This window comes from Sorex fumeus, unplaced genomic scaffold (assembly GCF_029834395.1).
Source record: "Sorex fumeus unplaced genomic scaffold, SorFum_2.1 ptg000226l, whole genome shotgun sequence".
NCBI classification, from domain to species: domain Eukaryota; kingdom Metazoa; phylum Chordata; class Mammalia; order Eulipotyphla; family Soricidae; genus Sorex; species Sorex fumeus.
In genome coordinates, this window is record NW_026606283.1 from 637,078 (window position 1) to 660,516 (window position 23,439).

The 23,439-nt window shown below is 48.2% G+C and overlaps 1 protein-coding gene across 1 annotated transcript in view; it reads left to right on the top strand.

Annotated features, from left to right (window-relative positions):
• RC3H1 (ring finger and CCCH-type domains 1) overlaps positions 1-12,755 on the top strand; it is a 39,537-nt gene extending 26,782 nt beyond the window's left edge. The window contains exons 10-20 of the mRNA XM_056108611.1: positions 580-861; positions 1,924-2,141; positions 4,050-4,417; positions 5,619-5,786; positions 6,119-6,271; positions 8,112-8,292; positions 9,009-9,099; positions 9,208-9,340; positions 10,619-10,747; positions 11,283-11,398; positions 12,605-12,755. Coding sequence (XP_055964586.1) covers positions 580-861; positions 1,924-2,141; positions 4,050-4,417; positions 5,619-5,786; positions 6,119-6,271; positions 8,112-8,292; positions 9,009-9,099; positions 9,208-9,340; positions 10,619-10,747; positions 11,283-11,398; positions 12,605-12,755 — 1,990 coding nt within the window. The remainder of the gene's footprint in view (positions 1-579; positions 862-1,923; positions 2,142-4,049; positions 4,418-5,618; positions 5,787-6,118; positions 6,272-8,111; positions 8,293-9,008; positions 9,100-9,207; positions 9,341-10,618; positions 10,748-11,282; positions 11,399-12,604) is intronic.
• Positions 12,756-23,439: the final 10,684 nt, after the last annotated feature.

The window sequence follows — 23,439 nt, forward strand, 5'->3', positions numbered from 1 at the left end:
CTCGCATGTGGCTGACATGGGTTCGATCCCCGGCATCCCCTAGGGCCCCCTGAGCACCACCAGGAGTGATTCCTGAGCACAGAGCCAGGAGTCAGCCCTGAGCATCGCTGGATGTGACGCAGAAACAACCTTCCATTAAAAAGAAAGAAAAGATCGTGCTCAGAATCTTTCCCAACACACATTTTATTGGGGGGAAGGGGCAGCACCCCGTGATGCTCAGGGCTTCCTCCTGGCTCTGCACTCAGGAATTAGTCCTGGGCTGGAGCAGTAGTACAGCAGGTAGGGTGTTTGCCTTGCACACGGCCAACCCAGGTTCGATCCCCAGCATCCCATAGGATCACCCGAGCACCGCCAGGAGTGGTTCCTGAGTTCAGAGCCAGGAGTCAGCCCTGAGCATTGCCAGATGGGACCCAAAAAGCAAAAAATAAAATAAGAATTAGTCCTGCTGCTGCTCTGGGATGCTGGATCAAGCCATAGTCGGCCGCATGTGAGGCGGACACCCTCCCCGCCGTGCTGTGGCCCGGACCCTGTTTGTTTCCTGGCCTTGCCTCTGTGACGTTGGCTCTGCTCCCCGTACAGATTTCGGAAAATGAACAAGCGCCTGGTGCCCAGAAGGCCCCTGAGTGCCTCCCTAGGCCAGCTGAATGAGGTGGGCCTCCCCGCCGCCGCTCTGCTGCCCGAGGAAGGCGCCGTGGACCTGCCCGGCAGGAAGACCCCTGCGCTGCCCAACGGGATTGTGGCGGCGGGGACCACCGTGGCGAAGCTGATTCCCCGGGGGACGGAGCCCGGCTACGACGCCAGCCTGAAGCCGGGCAAGATGGAGCATCTGAGCAGCAGCGCACCCGGCTCCCCGCCCGACTTGTACGTCCCGCGCGCACCCCACTTCCCCTCCAGCACATTAGGGTGTTGGCGCCCAGGGCTGTGGCCTGGCAGGTGTCCTTCCCCATGGGGCCCTCTGAGGACAGAGCCAGGAGTCAGCCCTGAGCACTGCTGGGTAGCACTGTCGCACTGTCCTCCTGTTGTTCGTCGATTTGCTCGAGCGGGCACCAGTAGCGTCTCCATGGTGAGACTTGTTCCTGTGTTTGGCATCTCGAATACTCCACGGGGAGCTTGCCAGGCTCTGCCATGCAGGTGGGATACTCTCGGGAGCTGGCCAGACTCTCCGAGAGGGGCAGAGGAATCGAACCCAGGTCAGCCACGTGCAAGGCAAATACCTTACCCACTGTGCTATCACTCCGGCACTGCTGGGTATGGCCAAGAAATACAAAACAAAACAGAAAGTTAAATTTATTAAGAAAATGGTGGGGGGGGTGTTGTGCACCTGGAGCAATACTACAATGGGGAGGGCGTTGGCCTTGCACGCGATCAACCCGGGTTCGATCCCCAGCATCCCATATGGTCCCTGAGCACCGCCAGGAGTGATTCCTGAGTGCAGAGCCAGGAGGAACCCCTGAGCATCGCCGGGTGGGACCCAAAAAAGAAAAAAAGAAAATGGGGGGGGGGGAAATGCTAGTTTTGTTTCTTAAATGTTTGAGAGGGGACTTTATTTTTTCTGTAGGAGTGGTTTTTCTTAGAAACAATCAGTGTAGGGGAAATAAGGAAGTTTTCAGAGAGACACTGTTAAACACATTTCCCAGATCATGGAACAATTCTTTTAACTTGAAACATTCTTTTCTTTTTTTAATCGAATCACCCTGAGCTGCAGTTACAAAGTGTTCCTGTTTGAGTTTCAGTCATACAGTGAATTTCAGTCATACCCGTCCCTCCACCAGGGCACATTCCCTATCACCAAGGTTCCCAGTGTCCCTCCCTCTCCGCAACCCCCTCACCCCCCTATCCCATGAAGCTCCCCTGTGCCCTGTGTGCACGCTTAGGACCACTAGGTGCCGCCTTAAAGTTGATTTTGCAAATCTCTGCTGCTAGGCTCGATGCTGCCCCGAAGAGCATTTCTGCCTTACCTGTGAACCCGCACCCGGTGCCTCCAAGGGGGCCCGGAGACCTGCCCTCTCTGCCTGTCACCAAACCACCCCAGATGGTGTCTCGAGGGTCTCCACTCTACCCAGCGCAGCAGGCGGACGTGTATTATCCGGATCCCCGAGGGACGGCCGCGCCCCCCTTTGAGCCAGCACCGTACCAGCCAGGTGATGACCTCGTTTGGAACAGCCTCGTCAAGACAAGCTTTTATTGTTTTTTTTGCATTTTTTTAATTAATGCACTTTTATTTATTTTTTAAATACTTGGGGGAAACTGAGATTTTAATGATGCACTGAGTAGGATGGAATAAATGAAGTTACAGGAAGCCAAAAAACAAAGACAAAACAAAACAAAAAAGCAAATTGCCCCCTGCTAAGGCTTGTTACCCTGGGGCTGGAGAGATAGCACAGCGGGTAGGGCGTTTGCCTTGCACGCGGCCGACCCGGGTTCGATTTCCAGCATCCCATATGGTCCCCTGAGCACTGCCAGGAGTGACTTTTGAGTGCAGAGCCAGGAATAACTCCCGTGCATCTCCGGGTGTGACCCAAAAAGCAAAAAAATTAAAAAAAAAAAAGACTTGTTATCCATTAAATATGCTCACAGATTGTGGAAGTAGCAAATCACCCAGCTAAACCATGGGAATTTGCTGAGTCAGACAATGTTTCTTTTCCCTCACCAGAACTTTCCTCGGCGTGGAAGGAAAGAGTATCAGTGGATAGGTTGAATCTAGAGGGCTATGTTAAAGGTGTTCTGAGGCTGGGGTGTATCGAACACATGTGTCGCATGTGGGAGGCCTAAGTGTAATCCCCAACACTGTATGACCCCTGAGCACTGCCAGGAGTGGCCCCCCTTTTTTTCCCCAAAGTGTTTTTTGTTTCTTTGTTTTTAACAAATTGCTTTTTTCCCCCCTTTCCCAGTCTTAGTTTTGAATTACAAATACCTTCTCTGAGCTCAAAAGAATCAAAGTAGAGAGCGCCACCAGTATCGCTCAAGTCTGATCCGAGCTGATCTGGACGTTCCTTTGATTCACCAGAGCAGGAAGCGGCAACTCGAGGCGACCTCCCCTCGGTTTGGTGGGGGGGTGGGCGGCGCAGTAATGAGCATGGTGGAGAGGCTTAGGTACTTGATTGAGGAAGAGGCGCGGTAACTGTGTATCAAAACGCTGGGTAAAACTTGGCTCCTAAACTATGATAATTTTTTTTTCTTTTTGGGTCCCACCCAGCGATGCTCATGGGGTTCCTCCTGGCTCTGCACTCAAGAGTCACTCCTGGCGGTGCTCGGGGGACCCTAGGGGATGCTGGGGATCGAACCCGGGTCGGCCGCGTGCAAGGCAAACGCCCTCCCTGTTGTGCTATCGCTCCGGCCCTAAACCATGATGATTTAAAAATATTAAAATATGGCACCGCCAGGAGTCATTTCTGGGTGCAGAACCGGGAGTAACTGCTGAGCACCGCTGGGTGTGACCCAAAAAAGCAAAAAGGAAAAAAAAAAATAGAACTCTGCAGTAGCTACAAGAGCCGCACCCACAGAATGGATCTTTTGCGTGCCAGGTTCTGTTTGAACTTTGGTGTTGGTTGGTTGGTTGGTTTTGGTTGCCAGTGTATTCTATCAAAGCTCTCCAGAAAATCTAAAACAATGACGAGAATCAAACTAGGTAGGTGGGTTTTTTCCGGTAACGTCTAAGGATATTTTCCCTGGTTTTTTTTTTTTTTTTTTTTTTTTTTTTTTTTTTTTTTTTGGCGTCACACCTGGCGATGCACAGAGGTTCTTCCTGGCTCTGCACTCAGGAGTTACTCCTGGTGGTGCTCAGGGGACCCTGTGGGATGCTGGGGATCGAACCCGGGTCGGCTGCATGCAAGGCAAACGCCCGCCCCGCTGTGCTGTCTCTCCAGCCCCCTCTCCCGTGTTATTTTATTTTTTTATTTTTCGCTAAGCTGACCCCGTAAGCAGAAGGGAGTGAACAGACTGTTCGTTCCTCCATGCTGAAGCTCCCTTCTGGGTGGCCCTTCGTGGGAAAGGAAGGCCCCCCGAAACCGGCGTGGGCAGGCTCACGGGCGTCTCGTCTCTCCCTCCAGGCATGTACTACCCGCCGCCGCCACCCTGCGTCTCCCGCTTCGTGCGTCCGCCTCCCACCACCGCTGAGCCTGCGCCCCCCTACCTGGAGCATTACCCGCCCTACCTGCAAGAGCGCGTGGTGAGCTCGCAGTACGGCGCCCAGCCGCAGCAGTACCCGCCCATGTACCCGCCGCACTACGACGGCCGCCGGCTCTACCCGCCCCCGTCGTACGGGCGCGAGGAGGTCTTCCGGGAGAGCCCCGTGCCCCTCGACATCCCGCCGGCCGCCGTCCCACCCTACGTGCCCGAGCCCCGGGAGCGCTACCCGCAGATGGACGCTTACTACCCCGTGTCTCCGCACCCCGCGCAGCTCCGGCCCTACGTGCGGGTATGGCCCTTCCCAACATCAGGACCGTTTGTAGCACTTGGTTTTGTTCTTTCTTTGTAATGGGATGGGGGCGGGGGGGCAGACCCAGGAGACCCAGCATTGCTTAGTGGCTATTCCAGGCTCCCATTGCAGTCAAATTACCACTGGCAGTGCTGGAGTCGGGTGGGGAGGACGCACAGTCCAGGGGTCCAATCTAGGCCTCTTGCAGCCGGGGCAATACCACATCCAGGTGGGCATTGGCCTTGCACACAGCTGACCTGGGTTCCAAACCCGGAATCCCCTAGGGTCCCCCGAGCACCACCAGGAGTGATCCCTGTGTGCATGCATGAGCCAGGAGTAACTGCCTGAACATTGCTGGGTGTGACCCAAAAAGCCCCCCCCCAAAAACAAAACAAAAAAAAAAACAAATCTAGGCCTCTTTACTTGCTAAGATGACCTTCAGCCTACTGGGCTATCTCCTTGCCCCTCTCAGTGACTTTTTTTTTCTCTTTCACCTTTTTGCAATGATAATTATCCTTTGACCGAGTCTTTTAAGAGGAAGTTGTCTTTTTTGTTGTTTTTTTAAAATATGATTTGGATAATGGTTTTGTTTTGGAGGCTACACCCGCAGTGCTCAGGTGTTACTCTTGGTTCTGAGCTCAGGAATTAATTTGTGGTGGAGCTCGGGGGACCATATGGGATGTCGGGAATTGAACCCAGGTCTGAGGTGTTCGGGTAAGCACACCCTTCACATACACACACGCGCAGACACACCCATCCCTGCTGCACTGTCTGCTGTGGCCGGGGTTTGTTTCGTTTTAGTCTTAAAGGTCCCCTGGGCTGGAGCGATAGCACAGCGTGGAGGGCCACGGGTTCCTCCTGGCTCTGCACTCAGGAATTTTTGGGTCACATCACCAGGTGTGACCCAAAAAGCAAAAAAAAAAAAAAAGGAAAGGTCCCCCACCCCTGAAGAAATTGACACTTCTTAATTTCTGAGTTTTAGGTGTTTTTATTAACATTTTTAGATCTATTTGGAAATGGTGATCTCTGGCCGAAAAAATTTATCTTTGGCGCTGTGGGAAATCGTGAGACTTTGGTGGTCCGCTTTGTTTGATTGTCTGGATATTTGTAGATGCTAATTAAGATGGGCAGACCAGCTGCTGCATCGGGACCGCGCCGGGTGCGATTGCGGTTTAGTTTTCGCGCTTCCTCCCCTTCCCAGGAGTCTCCTTACGGCCGGTTTCCTCCGCCGCCGCAGCCACACCCCAGCCTGGACGAACTGCACCGGCGCCGGAAGGAGATCATGGCCCAGCTGGAGGAGAGGAAGGTCATCTCCCCGCCGCCCTTCGCGCCCTCGCCCACCCTGCCGCCCGCCTTCCATCAGGAAGAGGTCAGCGCGGAATTTCGGCCTCATTTACCCCTTTTTCCCTCCTCGGTACTTGCTTGTCTCATGACTAGGTCCTCTTTGCCTGCTCCCAAAGCTATGACGACATCTCTCCCTCTCCCTCTCTCTTGCTCTCTTCTCTTCCCTTCCCTTCCCTCTCCCTCTCCCTCTCCCTCTCCCTCTCCCTTTCTCTCTTCTCTCTCCTTCTCTCCCTCTCCCTCTACCTCTCCCTCTCTTTTCTCTTCTCTCTCTCTCTCTCTCCCTCTCTCGCTGTCGCTCTCGCTCGCTCTCTCTCGGTACTCACGGGGCCACTTCCTGTTTGGTTTCCCCATCTGCAGTTTCTGGATGAAGACTTGAAGGTGGCGGGCAAGTACAAGGGGAATGACTACAGCCAGTACTCGCCCTGGTCCTGCGACACCATCGGCTCCTACATAGGCACCAAAGACGCAAAGCCCAAGGACGCGGTGGCGTCGGGGAGCGTGGAAATGATGGTAAGTGGGGGAGTCGCGCCGGGTTGTCGCATCGAGGGACCAGAGCGCCCATTCGTGAGCGAGCAGACATCGGGACTTCTCAGGGGATGTGTGTGTTTGGAGCCATGCCCGGCGGTGCTCAGGGCTGACTTCTGGCTCCGTGCTCAGGAATCACTGCTGGCGGGCTCAGCGGGCCCAAGGGACACCGGGACTCTGACCCAGTTCGGTGGCTTGCAAGGCAAATGCCCTCCCCAACCCTCCCTTTGGCTGGCCCCAAGCATTCGTGACTTCCTGGTCTCAGAATTTGAAACCAGAGTTTGTTCTGTGCCATTTAATTCTGTTTAAACTGTACTCTCGGGTAATATGAACAACAATCAACAATCTTTTTTTTTCTTTTTGGGTCACACCCGGCTATGCACAGGGGTTACTCCTGGCTCTGCACTCAGGAATTGCTCCTGGCGGGGGACCCTATGGGATGCTAGGAATCGAACCTGGGTCCTGTTTGCATGTAAGGCAAATGCCCTCCCCACTGTGCTATCGCTCCAGCCTGGAATAGCAGTCTTTTAATACACAAAGAAAGCACATATTTCTGTATACCCAATAGCTGTGTAGAATCAAAATGCAGTGTAATTAGGAGGTTGGGTTTCTCCCCCCCCCCCCCAAAAAAAAGAATGGCCCTTATATCTGAAGTTTTATTTTTTTGTTTTTTTTTGTTTTTGGATCATACCCGGCGATGCACAGGGGCTACTCCTGCCTCATGCACTCAGGAATTACTCCTGGCAGTGCTCAGGGGACCATATGGAATGCTGGGAATCGAACCCAGGTCAGCCACGTGCAAGGCAAATGCCCTCCTGCTGTGCTATTGCTCTAGCCCCTATTTGAAGTTTTAAACAACAGAATTGAATCTAGTGATCAAAATAGTATTTGAATCCGGGTTGTAGCAGCTTAGCTTCAAGTGATTTGTCTGATATACTGAAATATAGTCACGCCTTTGGGGGCAGGGGTCCTGGGTTTTTGTTTTTGTTTTTTGAATGAAAATGTTACACCAGTGTGTAAGTGTATATCCATTTGACAAGCTTATGTTGTCCCTTTTAAATATAACAGTGTTAGAATAACACAGTGTTGCCGGAGCGATAGTTCAGTAGGTCCGGGGCTTGCCTTTCGCGCAGCTGACCCGGCTCCAATCCAGCATTGAGTTCCCTGAGCACCACCAGTGTGGCCCAGAAACTGACTATCAGCACGAGAATAATGAATACGTTTCCTGTACTAAGGGTTACTGTTTGTCACGACACACCAACATTATATGAAAGATAGTGGGGAGTGAGTACAGAGATTGAAGCAATGCTTTTATCAGCTATCCAAAGGTCATGAATTACTTCGGTGTTCGGACACAGAGCATTGTATTAGGATTTCATATTTTTGGCTTGGGGGCTGGAGCGATAGCACAGCAGGGTAGGGCGTTTGCCTGGCACGCGGCCAACCCAGGTTCAGTTCCTCCACCCTTCTCGGAGAGCCTGGCAAGCTACTGAGAGTATCCTGCCCGCAAGGCAGAGCCTGGCAAGCTCCCTGTGGCGTATTCGATATGCCAAACACAGTAACAAGTCTCACAATGGAGACGTTACTGGTGCCCGCTCAAGCAAATCGATGAACAAAGGGATGACAGTGACCGTGGTTTGGGGGGGGGGACTTACCTAACAGTGCCCAGGGGCTGTTCACAACTCAAGAGTGACCCCTGCTGATACTGGGACCCCGGGTGTTCTCTCTGCCCTGGAGCCTTGATGTGAATCTTCCTAGAGAGAGAAAGAGAGGAGGTTGGGGGCGCAGTTCCCAGGCGGGCTTCTCCTCATGGTCCTCTGTACAGAACGTCGAGAGCAAAGGAATGAGAGACCCGAGGCTGGATCTTCAGAGAAGAGCCGCGGAAGCCAGCGATGACGACCTCATTCCGTTCGGGGACCGGCCCACAGTCTCGCGCTTTGGCGCCATATCCCGGACGTCCAAAACGCTCTACCAGGGAGCTCCCCCAAAGTCGTTGAACCTGCCAGGTAAGGGCCTGGCACCGGCCCGCGCGTCATTTAGCGCTTGTGCGTTTCAGCATTTTCCAAAGCATGGAATCTGTCATTTCTTCTGGCCTTGGGGCCACACCCAGTGATGCTCAGAAGTTACTCTTGGTAACCAAAAGGGTTTGGGACCAAAAGGGTTTTGTTTGTTTGTTTGTTTAATTTTAATTTCAAAAGAAAAATGGCTTTTTGTGTATGGGTCACATCTGGTAATGCTCAGATCAGGGGTTACTCCTGATTTCACACTCAAGAATTACTCCTCGCAGTGCTTGGGCACCATATGGGATGCCGGGGATCGAACCTGGGGCTGCCGAGTGCAGGGCAAACATCCAGCCTCTGTACGATCGCTCCTGTCCTGTAAAATGACTTAATATTTCCGTAGAGGTTAAAAAACAAACACCGGGAGCTGGAGCAATAGCACAGCAGGGAGGGCATTTGCCTGGCACGCGGCCGACCCAGCTTTGATCCCCGGCATCCCATAGGGTCCCCCGAGCACCGCCTGGAGTGATCGATTCCTGAGTGCAGAGCCAGGAGCAACCCCTGAGCATCGCGGGGTGGGACCCAAAAAGCAAAAAAAAAAAAAAACACTGGTGACCCATTCTCACTGGGGTTGCCCGCCCTTTGAGTAAGTTATGTGAACACGACTACACGACTGTGGGTCCCTTGTGCGGCCCCTCACGGCGGCGACTCTTCCCCTGCAGATTACAGTCCGTATGGAGCCCACGGAGGCTGGGGGCCGTCCCCATACTCCCCACACCCGAGCATGCCTTCTCAGGGACACTTCAGCGAGAGGTACGCACCCGGCTTCTCCCTCCGCACACCCTTGGCACTGCGGCACCGTCTGTCCTTCCTGGGTTTCTGGACTGTTCCATGCTTCTCTCCCCCCTCCCCGCACCACAGGGAGAGGATTTCCATGTCGGAAGTGGCCAGTCACGGGAAACCCCTCCCGTCTGCGGAGAGGGAACGACTTCGCCTGGAACTGCAGCAGCTCAACCACCAGATCAGCCAACAGACCCAACTCCGCGGATTGGAGGTAGTGCACAAGATTATGAACACACACACACACACACACACACACACACACACACACACACACACACCCGTCCCCAACCCTGCCACAGTTCCAGTCACTGGAGACTTCTCAGAACCAGTTTTAAAAGAAGACCCCTAGGGGCTGGAGTGATAGCACAACGGGTAGGGTGTTTGCCTTGCATGCGGCCGACCCGAGTTCGATTCCCAGCATCCCATATGGTCCCCAGAGCACCACCAGGAGTAATTCCTGAGCCCATGAGCCAGGAGTAACCCCTGGCCATCGCTGGGTGTGACCCAAAAAAGCAAAATAAATAATAAGTTGTTTAAAAAAATAATAAATTTTTTTAAAAAAATAAAGAAGACCCCTAGAAAGTTGTATTCTGGGGGCTGGAACAATAGCACAGTGGGGTGGGCGTCTGCCTTGCATGCAGCCGACCCAGGTTCGATCCCCGGCATCCCATAGAGTCCCTTGAGCACTGCCAGGAGTGATTCCTGAGTGCATGAGCCAGGAGGAACCCCTGAGCATCGCCGGGTGTGACCCAAAAAGCCAAAAAAAAGAGAAAGTTTTATTCCTTTTTCTTAGACATTAGTCTAAGGGACCATTTGTCTAGAATTTCATCACTTGGAGTTTATGGAACGCGAAGAGACTTTCTATTATCTGAGAGTTGAAAACAGGTTCTCCAGGGGTCCGAGCGATAGTACAGTGAATACGGCACTTGCCTCGCACACGGCTGACCTGACTCAAGCCCTAGTACTCTATGGTCCTCTGGCCCACCGGGAGTGACTTGTGAGCACAGAGCCAGGAGTAAGCCCTGAGCACCTCGGGCTGTGACCCAAAAAAGCCAGCAACAAACAAATCAGGTTATCAAAAATTTCCCAGCAGCTGGGGCTGGAGCGACAGCATAGCGGGAAGGGTGTTTGCCTCAGGTTTGATTCCTCCACTCCTCTCGGAGAGCCTGGCCAGCTACCGAGAGGATCCCACCCGCATAGCAAACCCTGGCAAGCTCCCCGGGGCGTATTCGAGGTGCCAAACACAGTCACAACAAGTCTCACCATGAAGACGTTACTAGTGCCCGCTGGAGCAAATCGATGAACAATGGGAGGACAGTGCTACAGGGCTAATTAACCTGACACTGAAACAAAGACCACCTCCGATGGCCACTTTGTGTCCGCCTCACTCCTGAGTGACGACACAGGCTGCCGTCTGGCCCCAGGTCCTTCTGCCGGCAGTGTGCGCCTGGCTGTGTACTAGGCCCTTGGTAACACGCTCCCGTTGCAGAGGGATGCGAGTGCCCTGGCCGGCCAGCCACCGCCCAAGTGGCCCGCGATGGTGTCCAGCGAGCAGCTGAGCCTGGAACTGCATCAGGTGGAGAGGGAGATCGGGAAGAGGACGCGGGAACTGAGCATGGTAAGCACTGCAGCGGGGAGGGAAGGAAAGGGGAGGGAAGGAGAGGGCAGAATGAAGGCTGCTTGGCTTCTTTTGATTTATTGGGGGTCTGGAGGGGCCACCCACACCCAGCAGTGCTCCAGAGCTAGTCCTTGCTTCATTGTCCACCTACAGGAGTGGACAGTGACCTTTCCTCTGGCTTCATTATCTGTGTAGATCTGTCTGTCGTCTGCCACTTGCACCAGCTGGTCTGATCCTTTGTCAAAATTCAGTATGGTTTTAGGGGCTGGAGTGATAGCACAGCGGGGAGGGCGTTTGCCTTGCACGTGGCCAACCCGGGTTTGATCCCCGGCATCCCATAGGGTCCCCCGAACACCACCAGGAGTAATTCCTGAGTGCAGAGCCAGGAGGAACCCCTGTGAATCGTCGGGTGTGACCCAAAAAGAAAAAAAAATTCATTTTTTTACATCTGGCATTGGAACCGTCTGCCCTTTATTTTCCTCTCATGATAACTGTTAATGAAAGATAATTGAGTTTATTTCCTTTCCTTTCAAAGGAGAACCAGTGTTCTCTAGACATGAAAAGCAAATTGAATACGAGTAAGCAAGCGGAAAACGGACAGCCAGAATCCCAAAACAAAGTGCCGGCTGAGGACCTGCCATTGACCTTCAGGTAAAGAGACATTTTCACAGTCTTGTTATCCATCATCACAGTAATAAATCATTTGATTTTTTTTAAAAAACAGTATACAGGGGCTGGAGCAATAGCGCAGCGGGTAGGGCATTTGTCTTGCATGCAGCCGACCCAGGTTCTATTCCCAGCATCCCAGAGGGTCCCCCGAGCACCACCAGGAGTTCCTGAGTGCAGAACCAGGAGTCACCCCTGTGCATCACCGGGTGTGACCCAAAAAGCAAAAAACAATAATAATAATAATATACATTAAGAGAATGTAAACAGGGCAGAGTCTGGCAAACTCCCCGTGGCGTCCCCAATATGCCAAATACCAGTAACAATGATGGGTCTCATTCTCCTAAAGAGCCTTGAATATAATCTCAGGGCTAGGATGAAGGAGACGTTACTGGGGCCTGCTCGAGGCAATCGACGAATAACAGGATGATGAAATGAAATGAAATGAAAATTAAGAGAATAATATTTTGATCAAAATTTAGGAGTTACAAAGTTATTAGAACAGAATCAAGGTTGAATGAACTGATCATACTTAACAAATGAAGCTCTTTATGATTCTTCCTTGTTCTTTGGGTGTTATTTATTTATTTATTTATTTATTTATTTATTTATTTTGGCCTCCACCTAATGGTGTTCAGGGGCTACTCCCTGCTCTGTGCTCTGGTCCTGGTCCTGGTCCTGGTGGTATTTGGGTGCCATGCCGTGCGGGGGATCAGACTCAGACCTCTCACATACCAGACATGCAAAGCTTTCTCTTCCTGGCTCTTCTTCCCTTCGTCTCTAGTGACTTTGGTCTAGGGGTGACGCCTGGCCGTGCGCAGGGGCCCTCTGCAGTTCAGGAGCTGAGTTGTGGTAGGTCACTTGCAAGGTGACCCCTCTCTACTCTCTGGGCCTCTTCCTGGATTTCTGGATGCGTTCTACTAAATAACCCTTTTTATACATTTATTTTGTAATCTCTCAATAATTCCAATTTGTAGGGCTGGAGCTATAGCACGGCAGGGAGGGCATTGGCCTTGCACGCGGCCAACCCGGGTTCGATTCCCAGCATCCCATAGAGTCCCCAAGCATCGCCAGGAGTGATTCCTGAGTGCAGAGCCAGTTGGAACCCCTGTGCTTCGCCAGGTAGGACCCAAAAGGCCAAAAAAAAAAAAACCAGAAAAGTCCAACTTGTGTTGTTTCTGCTGCTGACAGTGATGTGGCGAATGGATCAGCCTTGACACCGGAGAACGTCAGCCTCCTGGCGAGCAAGACCAGCTCTCTGGCCCTGACCGAGGACCCCGAGGGAGGCGGGGACAGCGGCGACGCCCAGAGACCGGGGGCCACGTCCAGTGCAGCTCCCTGAGGCTTAGGACGCCTGTCCCCGCGCGCTTCTCAGCGGTTTGTGAGCCCCAGGGGGGGGCCGAGAACAGGAAACTTTTCCACTTTTTCTCTGAGAGGCCGGAGAAATGCAGGAAAAGCCGCCACAGCGATGTGCACGGACGCCACGAGGAATCCAGAGCCTGCACATCCTTCACACTAATGCATTTTTTTAATTTAAAGAAAAAAAAGAAAATTAGCAGTATCTGCAAGCAATTCAGATTAAATTTGTTTTTGTTCTGTGAATGAACTTTATTTTAATAACTTTGGACGCCTTGGATCCAGGGCTTTAAAAAAAAAAGAAGAAGATATTATATATACACTCTGTTTGATTAATTGTATGATCTTAATGAAGTAGGTTCTTCCTGTATTTCGGTATTATTACATACCCAGTGTATATTTCCTCCCCCGAGTCCTGTCTGACTCTCAATCCTTTAGACAAAAACAGATGAAACAGCACTGGCTTTTCAGAGAATTCTTTGGTGCTTAAGGACCAAGGACAGTAACAGACCGACCTTTCAGATGTGCAGCAATCCCCTTATCGAGGTCACTAGCCTCATGAGATTGTCCTCATGTGACCCTAAAATGGAATATTTTCAACTTTTTGGAGAGACGATTACCAAGTGATTTGTGAACGCTCTCGTTTTCCCCAATGTGAATTCTTCTAGCCTCTTCCTGGAAGCAGAAAAGTTGGGCGGATACTGACAGATTGTTTTTAGGTAAATGGAGATTGATTTTGAAGGCGAAGTTGATTTGTTAGTGCTGAAAATACATGATTGGTGTATTACCCATCCTGCATCCTGATGGTTGGAAATTGGGAGCTCGGATTTTCCAAATGAAACTTTTGTAAAAATCACAGAGTGATCCAGACCCAGAGAAACCAACCGTTTCAAAACAGGAGACTTGGGCTGGAATTTAAAATGAACGAAGTCATGCGATCTCATTGATTATTTTCATTTTGCTCTCAAGGCCGAAAAGAAAATTTCTCTCTATTGGACCCGTTGGGCCAAAAAAAAAAACACCTAGTTTCTAAATTGATTGCTTGTTGCTGTTCCAAATCGTTAGTCCAGGTATATAAGTACCTAGGAATCAGTTTTCATCCGCCTGTTTTCACGCTGTTGAAAACTTGCTTCCAGCAGCATGTCGGAATCGGAGAATCACTTACATTTGGTTCTGCTGCACCGTATACTGAAGTCACATGTCTCTGCAGACGAGAAAAAAGATGTAGTGGGGGACTGTTGGATCATTCCCTTCTTCCCCGGCCTGTTTTTCTCTTCTGAATTCCCCCTTTCTGAATTCTACTACTAAAACAGAAAGCACTGGTTATGTAATAAGTTACTGCATTGCTTTTGGTTGGGTATAAAAGCAAAGAGTTTTGTGTTTTCTCGTTTCTGATTTTCTTGCCCCTTAACTCCTGCTGAGGTGGTAATCACCTCAGTCTCAGCGCTCTGTCCATCATACTGTTAACGGAAACAAATGGGGGTGGGGGGGTGGGGGTACAGTCCTGGCATTGCCTACCAGTAGGAGAGTCCAAACCGAACACTCTTTTGAGTAGCGATTATTTAATTTGCCCAGTCAAGGCTTCGTGTTTATATACTATTTCACATTGAATTTGATTATGCCCTACAGACCTGGCTGGTCAAGGATTTGATATACACATATTGGCTTGGGATTCGAGCTTTCTTTTTTATTTAAATAAAAATTTATATATATATTATATATATACAGATATACGTAGCTATATCTGTATATATATTAGTATGCTTTAAGGATTTTTTCGCATGAGCGCAGCTGTTGCGATAAAATGATTGATTGGGAGACAAAAGCACTGAATGGCAATGAGGCTTTATTTTTTTTTTTCAGTTGATACCCACATTTTTTTTTCCGTCCCACTTCACTTGCTTTTCTGCCTTTAATTTTATTTTTATTTATTTTTATTTATATATTTTTTTGGCTTGAGGACCCCCTTACGTTTATCCTTTAAGTGTTTATTTTGTTTCGGGAGAAGGAGAGAGACTTTCATATGTCTTACAGAGTTCCAATTTTTTATTTCTCTCTAGAACCGTGCAAGGCGATATTCTTCTGTAGGCAGATTTGGGCAGATCTTAGTTCTCCTTTGAAAACGTTAGATAATTCCTAAATTTGAGACACAGTTTGTTCCATTTCCACTTCAAAATTATTTGGGCATCGGGAGAGAGCTGATGAGTATTTTAAGTCCAAAATCAAAGTAGAATTCCATGTTGCAGATCTCTTGAAAGCCCTGATCACTCAAGTTGTTTTCCTCGTCTCCTCTAAATTTTCTAAATTTCTAAGTTTTCCTCTAAATTTCCTCGTTTCACTCTCTTTTGGCAGTGCCAGCCAGGCAGAAACGGGGTTCCTTTTTGCGGTGCCCCATTGTTAGTTGAACTCAGAAACGCACTCTTTTGACTTAATAACTTTTTTTTCCCACTCTAAAAAAATCGCAGTTTCCATTTGTGGGGAGAACGCTTTAGCGTTTCTTCTAAAAATAACGCTTTTGCTTTACACTGAATTCAAAAGCAAGACTTAACCCATCTCAAATGAACATGAGCGATTTCAAGAGGATGAAGGGTAGGGACCCTTAGTCCTATCTTCACTCTGGCTTGAATCAGCAAACGAGGGTTTTATTCTGGCTCGGTGAGGGTCTCATGGAGAATAAGACGTCGGGATACTGAGATTCGACGTTCTGGCTTCTGAGGTGTTTTGCCTTACTAGCTAGAGATGGCCGCAAAGCAAGCAGAGTGAATCCTCTGTTGTTTGGTTTTTTTTTTTAAATAGTATTTTTATTTTTGGGGGGCTGGAGAGATAACACAGCGGGTAGGGTGTTTGCCTTGCCTGCGGCTGACCCGGTTCGATTCCCAGCATCCCATAGGGTCCCCCGAGCCAGGAGGAACCCCTGTGCATCACCAGGTGTGACCCAAAAAACAAATAAATACATAAATAAATAGTATTTTTTTACTGAATCATCACATCTACAAGAGATATTTGAGGCCATTTACAGAGGCGAAGGGGAACCAAACGTCCATCCCCTGTGACTTGTCTAATGAATCCCAAAAATATTCAATACAGTGTAGGGTTCCAGTGCCATTATTCAAATGTGACACTGTCTCTAATACCGGCTACCGCGTTAGCTCGGATGATCCTTCCTTCTCCCATGTTACTTCCCTTGCCTGCTTGCTTTTCATGTATTTATTCTTTTGCCTTAAAGACATAAAAATGGCTGTGACTCTCATTTGCCATCTTAACGTGTGGAACTCCGTTCAACTTTCCCATAGGCCTTCAGAGGTAGAGCTCAAAAAAAACTTTTTTTTTTTAACCCCCTTCCTTTTCTGTCTTGCAAATTCCCCCCTAGACTTCACCCCACCCCCCTGCGACTCCCAATCTGCAACAGTGATTTTGCTGCCTCAAAACAGAGCATTCAAATGAATTCGCTTAGCCAATAACTTCTGTGAAGTTGCCTTAATGGTGTTATTACTCAGTGATGCACAAATGTGGTATTTGCCCTACTGGTAGGCAAACGAAGGTCTGGTTCAAATTGGTAACCTGCTGTTTTCTTGGAAAAGAGCCAAAGACTTGCGCCTTTCTCTGTTCGATTTGGGGAGGGGAGGGGAGGGGAGGGGGTGGGGGAATCGGAGCCATTTTGATCGTTAAACCTTTTTTTCGTATTTGTGAGTTAATGTACTGTGTAGATAGGTTTATCCTCAAGTTAACTGTTCCAAGTTAGCTGGCCTTATAAAATGTAAAAGTAATGAAAATTCCTTATTTTTCTCTAAACTAGTGAATGTCATCCTTTACTGTATTCTGTATAAGTAGTCACTTGACCCTCCCCTTTGAGATGTATTGTGGGCTGGGGGGGGTTATTATTATTATTATTTGGTTGTCATTTTGTTTTATCTTGACCTAAAGGATAATCTGTTGTCACTCCTGTCAAATCTTGAGGCTGAGTAAAAGAATTCATGGGCAGGCGACTGGTGAGAAATAACTACTAGTCCTTATATTAGATTATATTCAGAACTGGAAAAATCCGATTTTTCTTTTTTCACTAAAAGAGTATTTAGATGCTATTCATATGCATGTGGTGATGGATGGAGGTCTTACCATCTTTTTTCACTTTTTTTTTTTGCTCACTTTAAAGGATTACATAAAAGTTTCCTATTAAAAAGTTTTCTATATTAAATATATTGAAAAGGTGCCACCTGATTTATAACTTCATTAAAAAGAAAGTTCCAGTTACTTTTGAGGAGAAATTCATAACCTACCTGGAAATTAACTGCAATGTTTATTTAGATTTGTGCCCTAAAAGAGTTTGACCATTTTGTTTGTGTGTGTTTAACTGTTTAACTTAGGTGATACATTGCTAAGAATCTCTTTCCTGAAAAGTGAGAAATTACTAATCTACCTGGAAATTAACTGCAATGTTTTGTACCCTAAAAGAGTTTGACCATTTTGGTGTGTGTGTGTGTGTGTGTGTGTGTGTGTGTGTGTGTGTGTGTGTAACTATTTAACTTAGGTGATACATTGCTAAGAATCTCTTTCCTGAAAAGTGCTTGTTCTTTGGAAGAAATACTAGGCAGAGTTACTAAAGTCAAGTCTCCTTTTCAACATCGGAGATTGAACCAGCAAATGGGCCTGTGTTGGCATTTGCCCCGAGGTCTTGTGATGGTCACATTTGTATTTCCAGTTTTGGTTTGAACAGCCAGGATTCCTATATCAGGTGATTTTCAGCTCAGCTTTTATGAACCTATCCTATTGACACAACTTACTGGGAGTTGTAGGTCAATTACAATCTTTTTTTTTTCTTTTTTTGACTTTCCTGAACCTCTTGGGGAAAAATTATTATTTTTTTTGGTAAAAGGTACTTTTGATTGTAGGAAGAAACAGCTTAAGATTTTGTTCAGGCTTGTTTTTCTTGACCAGTGAAGATATTTTCTCACATTATTGATTCACATTGCTCCATAATTGACTATGATGTTAATAAAGAATGGGAAACTATCCCCATAATAATTGCATTCCAGTAGGTGGATTTTCAGTACTGCACTGAACAAAAAAATGGTGAAGAGCCCAAAATCCTGTTGGGTGACGGATTTGACCTCACCACTGGAATGCTTGTTTTCAGAGTTTTCAGCCAAATACTGAATTTCCTCAAAGCTGTATCTCTCAGCTAAAAGAGTAATATTTTCTGTTTTCTAAAACAAACCAAAACAGAAGAGGCACAGTAGCCCAAAGGAGAAACTTTAACCTCAAGGCAATGAGATAATGTCCAAAAATGTGTGTTTCGCCACATAGAATCCAGTGACGTTGTTGCCCTAACGTTTATTCTAAACTGGTTCAAGGTTCTGTTATGGTCTCACTCTGCCTGTCTGTTCTCTTTTGCTTTTGGCTCTTAAGTAGACCGAGCTCATGAAGTCTTTAGTTTCCATCCTACACTCGGTCATCCTGTGACTGGGGGCCCTGACCCCACCCCAGCTGGGGTGCAAAAGAGTTCAAAATAGATGAAGACAAATTAGTGGATGCTTGTTTGTTGGCTGGATTTCCCCGTCATGTCTCCACTGAATAGGAATCCACCTGAGAGATTCCAGGGAAATCAGCGTTTTAAGCTTTTTTTCATCCGTTTTTACATCTTCTGTTCAACTGAAACGTGAGTGGCTTGGTCCCAGGTGTCCCTGGATAAACACCGACCGCATTATCTTCTTCCCATTGAAACTCTCCTTTTCCAACCTTCTGGTACTGAAAAGGATTTGGAAGACTTTTTGGTTTTTAATTTCCTTTTTATCCCTTGATTCATGGGCCTTGCCATCTTTACAGTGAGTCTGTGCCTTTGGGGAAGAAAAGTCAGTCAACAAAACCTTCCACCCACTTAAGCATTTTCCAGTTGTGAGATTCCTCTTGGTCTGTGGTTGTACCCCCAAACCCACATTCCATGCTCCCTTTTTTCTTGACTTTGGACAGTTTGCTCCTTAGGGTTCATAGTCTCCTGAGACACTCTGCCGCCTTTCAGGACGGGTTTTAATTTGTTTTCTTTGTGTATTTTTTTTTTAAGAACTTCTTAACATTGATGTGTAGTTGCTTGGGATAGGGCTTTTGTAGTCTGCCAAATGTATTGATTGTCTGTGATTGTGCCCTGTGGAGGTCTGTCTAACAAAAATAATCTAGGTTAATAAAGGAGCCCATGAGATTTGAGTCATGAAACTGCTTCATTGCAGTTGGGGGAACAGCAAACGTGTGTCTCTTATTCCGCGTTTACTTGCGTTCCTATTGTTTCCTTATTTCAACGTCCCATTTCTAACCCGCCTTCACCAGTTCTATTCAAAAGTAAAAATAATGAGCCTCACAGTGATAGCTTGCTTTTAAAATTGCTAATGTTTATGAAATCTTATTTCTAATTGTCTAAAACTTCAAAAAATATTGACAGTAAACTAGGAAGAGGGTTGGAATTTCACAAGCTGTGAATAATTCCTTAGCATCTGGTAAACAGTAAAATCTTATTTGAAGACTTTGTCTCTTGATGGTTGGGAATAAGGGGGGGGGGACTCTTTAAAATGGAGTATTCTTTCCTTAGCTGACCCAGGTTCAATCCCTGGGGTCCCTTATTGTCCCTTGAGCACCACCAGGAGTAATTCCTGAGTGTAAAGTCAGCCCTGAGCACTACCTGTGTGGCCCTAGAACAAACAAGCAAACAACCAAAAAAATAATAAAATAACATGTGCTTCTCAATTTAAAAGGAGGGTAAAAACTCTGTTCCTATTTGCAAGTAGTCTTTAAACAAGTGAGGCTGGGAAAAAATACATAGTAAGAAGAGTTTAGGGCCACTAACGTGTGCTTCTATGAATGAGTTCAGATTTCTCTAATTACAGGTTTGTTCGGTTTTTTTTTAGAAGATTAGGGCCATCTTTTTCGATTTCATAGTATTTATGTGTATGTTGTTTCTATCAAAGACGCCACATTTTATTGACATGTTATTTCCTTTTGTCATCTTGGAAACTGACTCTGCCTTGTGTTGCTCCTCATTCGTGTTTAAAGCTCCCAAGAGTTGCAGATAAAAGGATTATTTAACAAGAAGGAGGTGGTTCACCTTTCGGTTTGTAAATAAAGTGTCTACAAGGTCTTTATCTGCTTTCTGTCAGCATTTATATTAAATGATAAATTAATGAAGAGAAACATGTGGTCTGGGTTTTTTCCTCCATAGTGGATCCGTGCCGTCTTATTCTCAGACCTTTTATTTATTTATTTATTTTTTTGGGAGGTCACAACCGGTGATGCATAGGGGTTACTCCTGGCTCTGCACTCAGGAGTCACTCCTGGCAGTGCTCGGGGGACCATATGGGATGCTGGGAATCAAACCCAGGTCAGCCACATGCAAGGCAAACGCCCTACCCACTCTGCTTCATCCCCTCTCAGACCTCTTAATGGAGCTTTTCTATTTTTTTAGGTGAAAAATAGAGAAGAAGGGGCTGGAGCAATAGCACAGCGAGTGGGGTGTTTGCCTTGCATGCGGCCGACCCGGGTTCAATTCCCAGCATCCCATATGGTCCCCTGGGCACTGCCAGGACTGATTCCTGAGTGAAGAGCCAGGAGTAACCCCTGTGCTTCACTGGGTGTGACCCAAAAAAGCAAAAAACAAAAAAAAATAGAGAAGTAGATGGATCAGGAGAGTTAGCAGCGGGAAAGGCATTAGCCTTGGACACAGCCGGCCCAGGTTCGATCCCCCAACACTGCTCTTGGTCCCCTGAGCACCCCTGGGTGTGACCCAAAAGTTAACGACAACCAAAAAAATAGTAGATAATGTGTAAAAAACCACACTCATTAGCAAATTTTGAAGTAATACAACCAAAGTCCACTGCAATCCAAATTCCTTTCTTCAGTATAGTAACACCCGGTAAAACACTGGGTGTGACCCGAAAAGCAAAAAAAAAAAAAAGATAATTCCACCACTGCCATGAAATTTGAAAAAAAAAAATCTTCATTTATAACCAAGTTGTTCTTACCAGACTCAACAAAAACTTTTTTTTTTTTTTTTTTTTTGCTTTTTTGGGTCACACCTGGTGATGCACAGGAGTTACTCCTGGTTCATGCACTCAGGAATCACTCCTGGTGGTGCTCAGGGGACCCTATGGGATGCTGGGAATCGAACCCGGGTCGGCCGCGTGCAAGGCAAACAAACGCCCTACCCACTGTGCTATTGCTCCAGCCCCTTAATAAAAATTCTTGTTGGTATTATCCACTACCCACTTTGTATCAGATTTCCCTAATTCTGTATAGAAGTCTATATACACTAGGCTGTTGGAATCCGGATCCAAACAAAGTCTACGGATGTTGGATTTAGTTGATGAATCTCTTAAGGTTTCCCTGCACCACCTCCCCACTTTTATTTTGGTGCTGGACAACAAACCCAGAGTCTTATGCATGGCAAGAAAGTACTCTACACTGAGGGGGCTGGAGCAATAGCACAGCGGGTAGGACGTTTGCCTTGCACGCGGGCAACCCGGGTTCGATTCCCAGCATCCCATAGGGTCCCCTGAGCCCTGCCAGGGGTGATTCCTGAGTGCAGAGCCAGGAGTAACCCCTGTGCATCGCCAGGTGTGACCCAAAAAGCAAATAAATAAAGTACTCTACACTGAGAAAAGCCAACCTGGGTGGGTGTTTTACTCTCTCTTTGCAAGGAACAACAAACAGCTAAGGATTTTAGCATAATTAGGAAAAGTCAGTGAGAACAGTAAAGTAAAAACATTTTGCATCAGAAAAATGCCCAAAACTAGTTCATGGTATTTTAGCATAAAGCCAAGTCTTGGTTTTGAAAGAAAACATAAAACCCAAAACTTGGGGTGTTAGCCGTTGAAGACCAGCTTAGGGTCTCAGAACCATCATCTTTTGTTTTGCTTTTTGGGTCACACCCAGCAATGCTCAGGGGTCACTCCTGGCTCTGCACTCAGCCATTACTCCTGGCGGGGCTTGGGGGACCCTATGGGAACTCGGATCGGCCAGGTGCAAGGCAAGCGCCGCTCCAGCCCCCAGTGGTGGAATTATCTTTAAAACAACCTTTTAAAAAAAAAAAAAACACCTTTAAAATATGGGGCTGGAGTGATAGTACCGCAGGGAGGGTGTTTGCCTTGCACACGGCTGACCCAGGTTTGATTCCCAGCATCCCATATGGTCCCCCGATCACCGCCAGGAGCAATTCCTGAGTGGATGAGCCAGGAGGAGCCCCTGAGCATCGCTGGGTGTGACCCAAAAAGCAAAAAATAATAATTCCATTTGGGGGCCAGAGAGATCATACAGTGCATAGAGCCTTGCATGTGGCCAGCCCTGCAACCCCATCCCAGGTTTGCGGGGGAAAAAATAATCCATTTTTAGGGAAACCTAGTCATTTCCATTCACCATCACATTCATGCTCCCCCAAACCTGCGTTTCTGTGACAGGCTAAGCCCCCTCTGACGTTGCTGCCCCTGACTGCCCCATATCAGCATCTCACTCCGTTTTAGGGTGGCTTTTTTTTTTTTCTTTTTTCTCTTTTTATTTATTTTTTTTATTGAATCTCCGTGAGCTAAAGTTACAAAGCTTTTATGGTTGAGTTTCAGTCATACAGTGATAGAACACCCATCCCTCCCCCAGGGCACATTCTCCACCATCAAGTCCCCAGTGTTCCCCCCTCCATCCCACCCCTCCCCCTGCCTCCATGGCTGACAGTTTCCCCCAGACTCTTCTTTTGGGCATGATGGTCTAATAGAGGTACTGAGAGGCCGTCATCACATTTGGTCCTTTATTTATTTATTTATTTTTGCCTTTTGGGTCACACCTGGCAATGCACTGGGGTTAGTCCTGGCTCGTGCACTCAGGAATCATTCCTGGCGTTGCTCGTTGGGGGGGCCCTATGGGATGCTGGGAACCGAACCCGGGTCAGCCGCGTGCAAGGCAAACGCCCTCCCCGCTGTGCTATTGCTCCAGCCACTACCCCCACTTTGGTCCTTCATCTACTTCCAGCACACGTCTCCCATCCCAAGTGATCCCTCCAACCATCATTGCCTTTGGCCACACCCAGTGTTCCTCGGGACTTTCTCCAGGCAGTGGGCTCAGGAATCTGGTCTGGTGGTGGGTGCCGGGAAGGGAATCAAACCCGGGCCGACTGGCTGCTGTGCTCTCTCCCCACTGTGTTTCCTTCCTGAATCCTCTGAGCTGGACCCCAGCCTGGGCCCTGCCTCTGCCTGTGACCCCCAGACCAAGCTGCACCCCTGAAACAGGTTCCTAACGCTGTTCTGACTGGTCAGCCTGTCCCTTCTCTGCATCGGTCACTTGGTCCTCAAGCCAGCGTTTATTAAAGGCACCGAGACACATTCATTCCTGGACCTCACTTCCGCCCCAGCCTTCAAGTGAGCTTGGTCCTGTTTGCTCCATCAGAGTTAGATAAAGCTCCAGGCATCTTCCCCGACAGGAAGGGACTGATGGCCGTCCTGAGCCTTGGGCTTGAGTCTCTCACTCTCACTGTCCTCTGTCCTCCCGTTGTTCATCGATTTGCTCGAGTGGGCGCCAGTAACGTCTCCATGGTGAGACTTGTTGTGACTGTGTTTGGCATATCCAATACATCACGGGGAGCTTGCCAGGCTCTGCCGTGCGGGCGAGATACTCTTGGTATCTTGCTGGGCTTTCCAAGAGGCGCA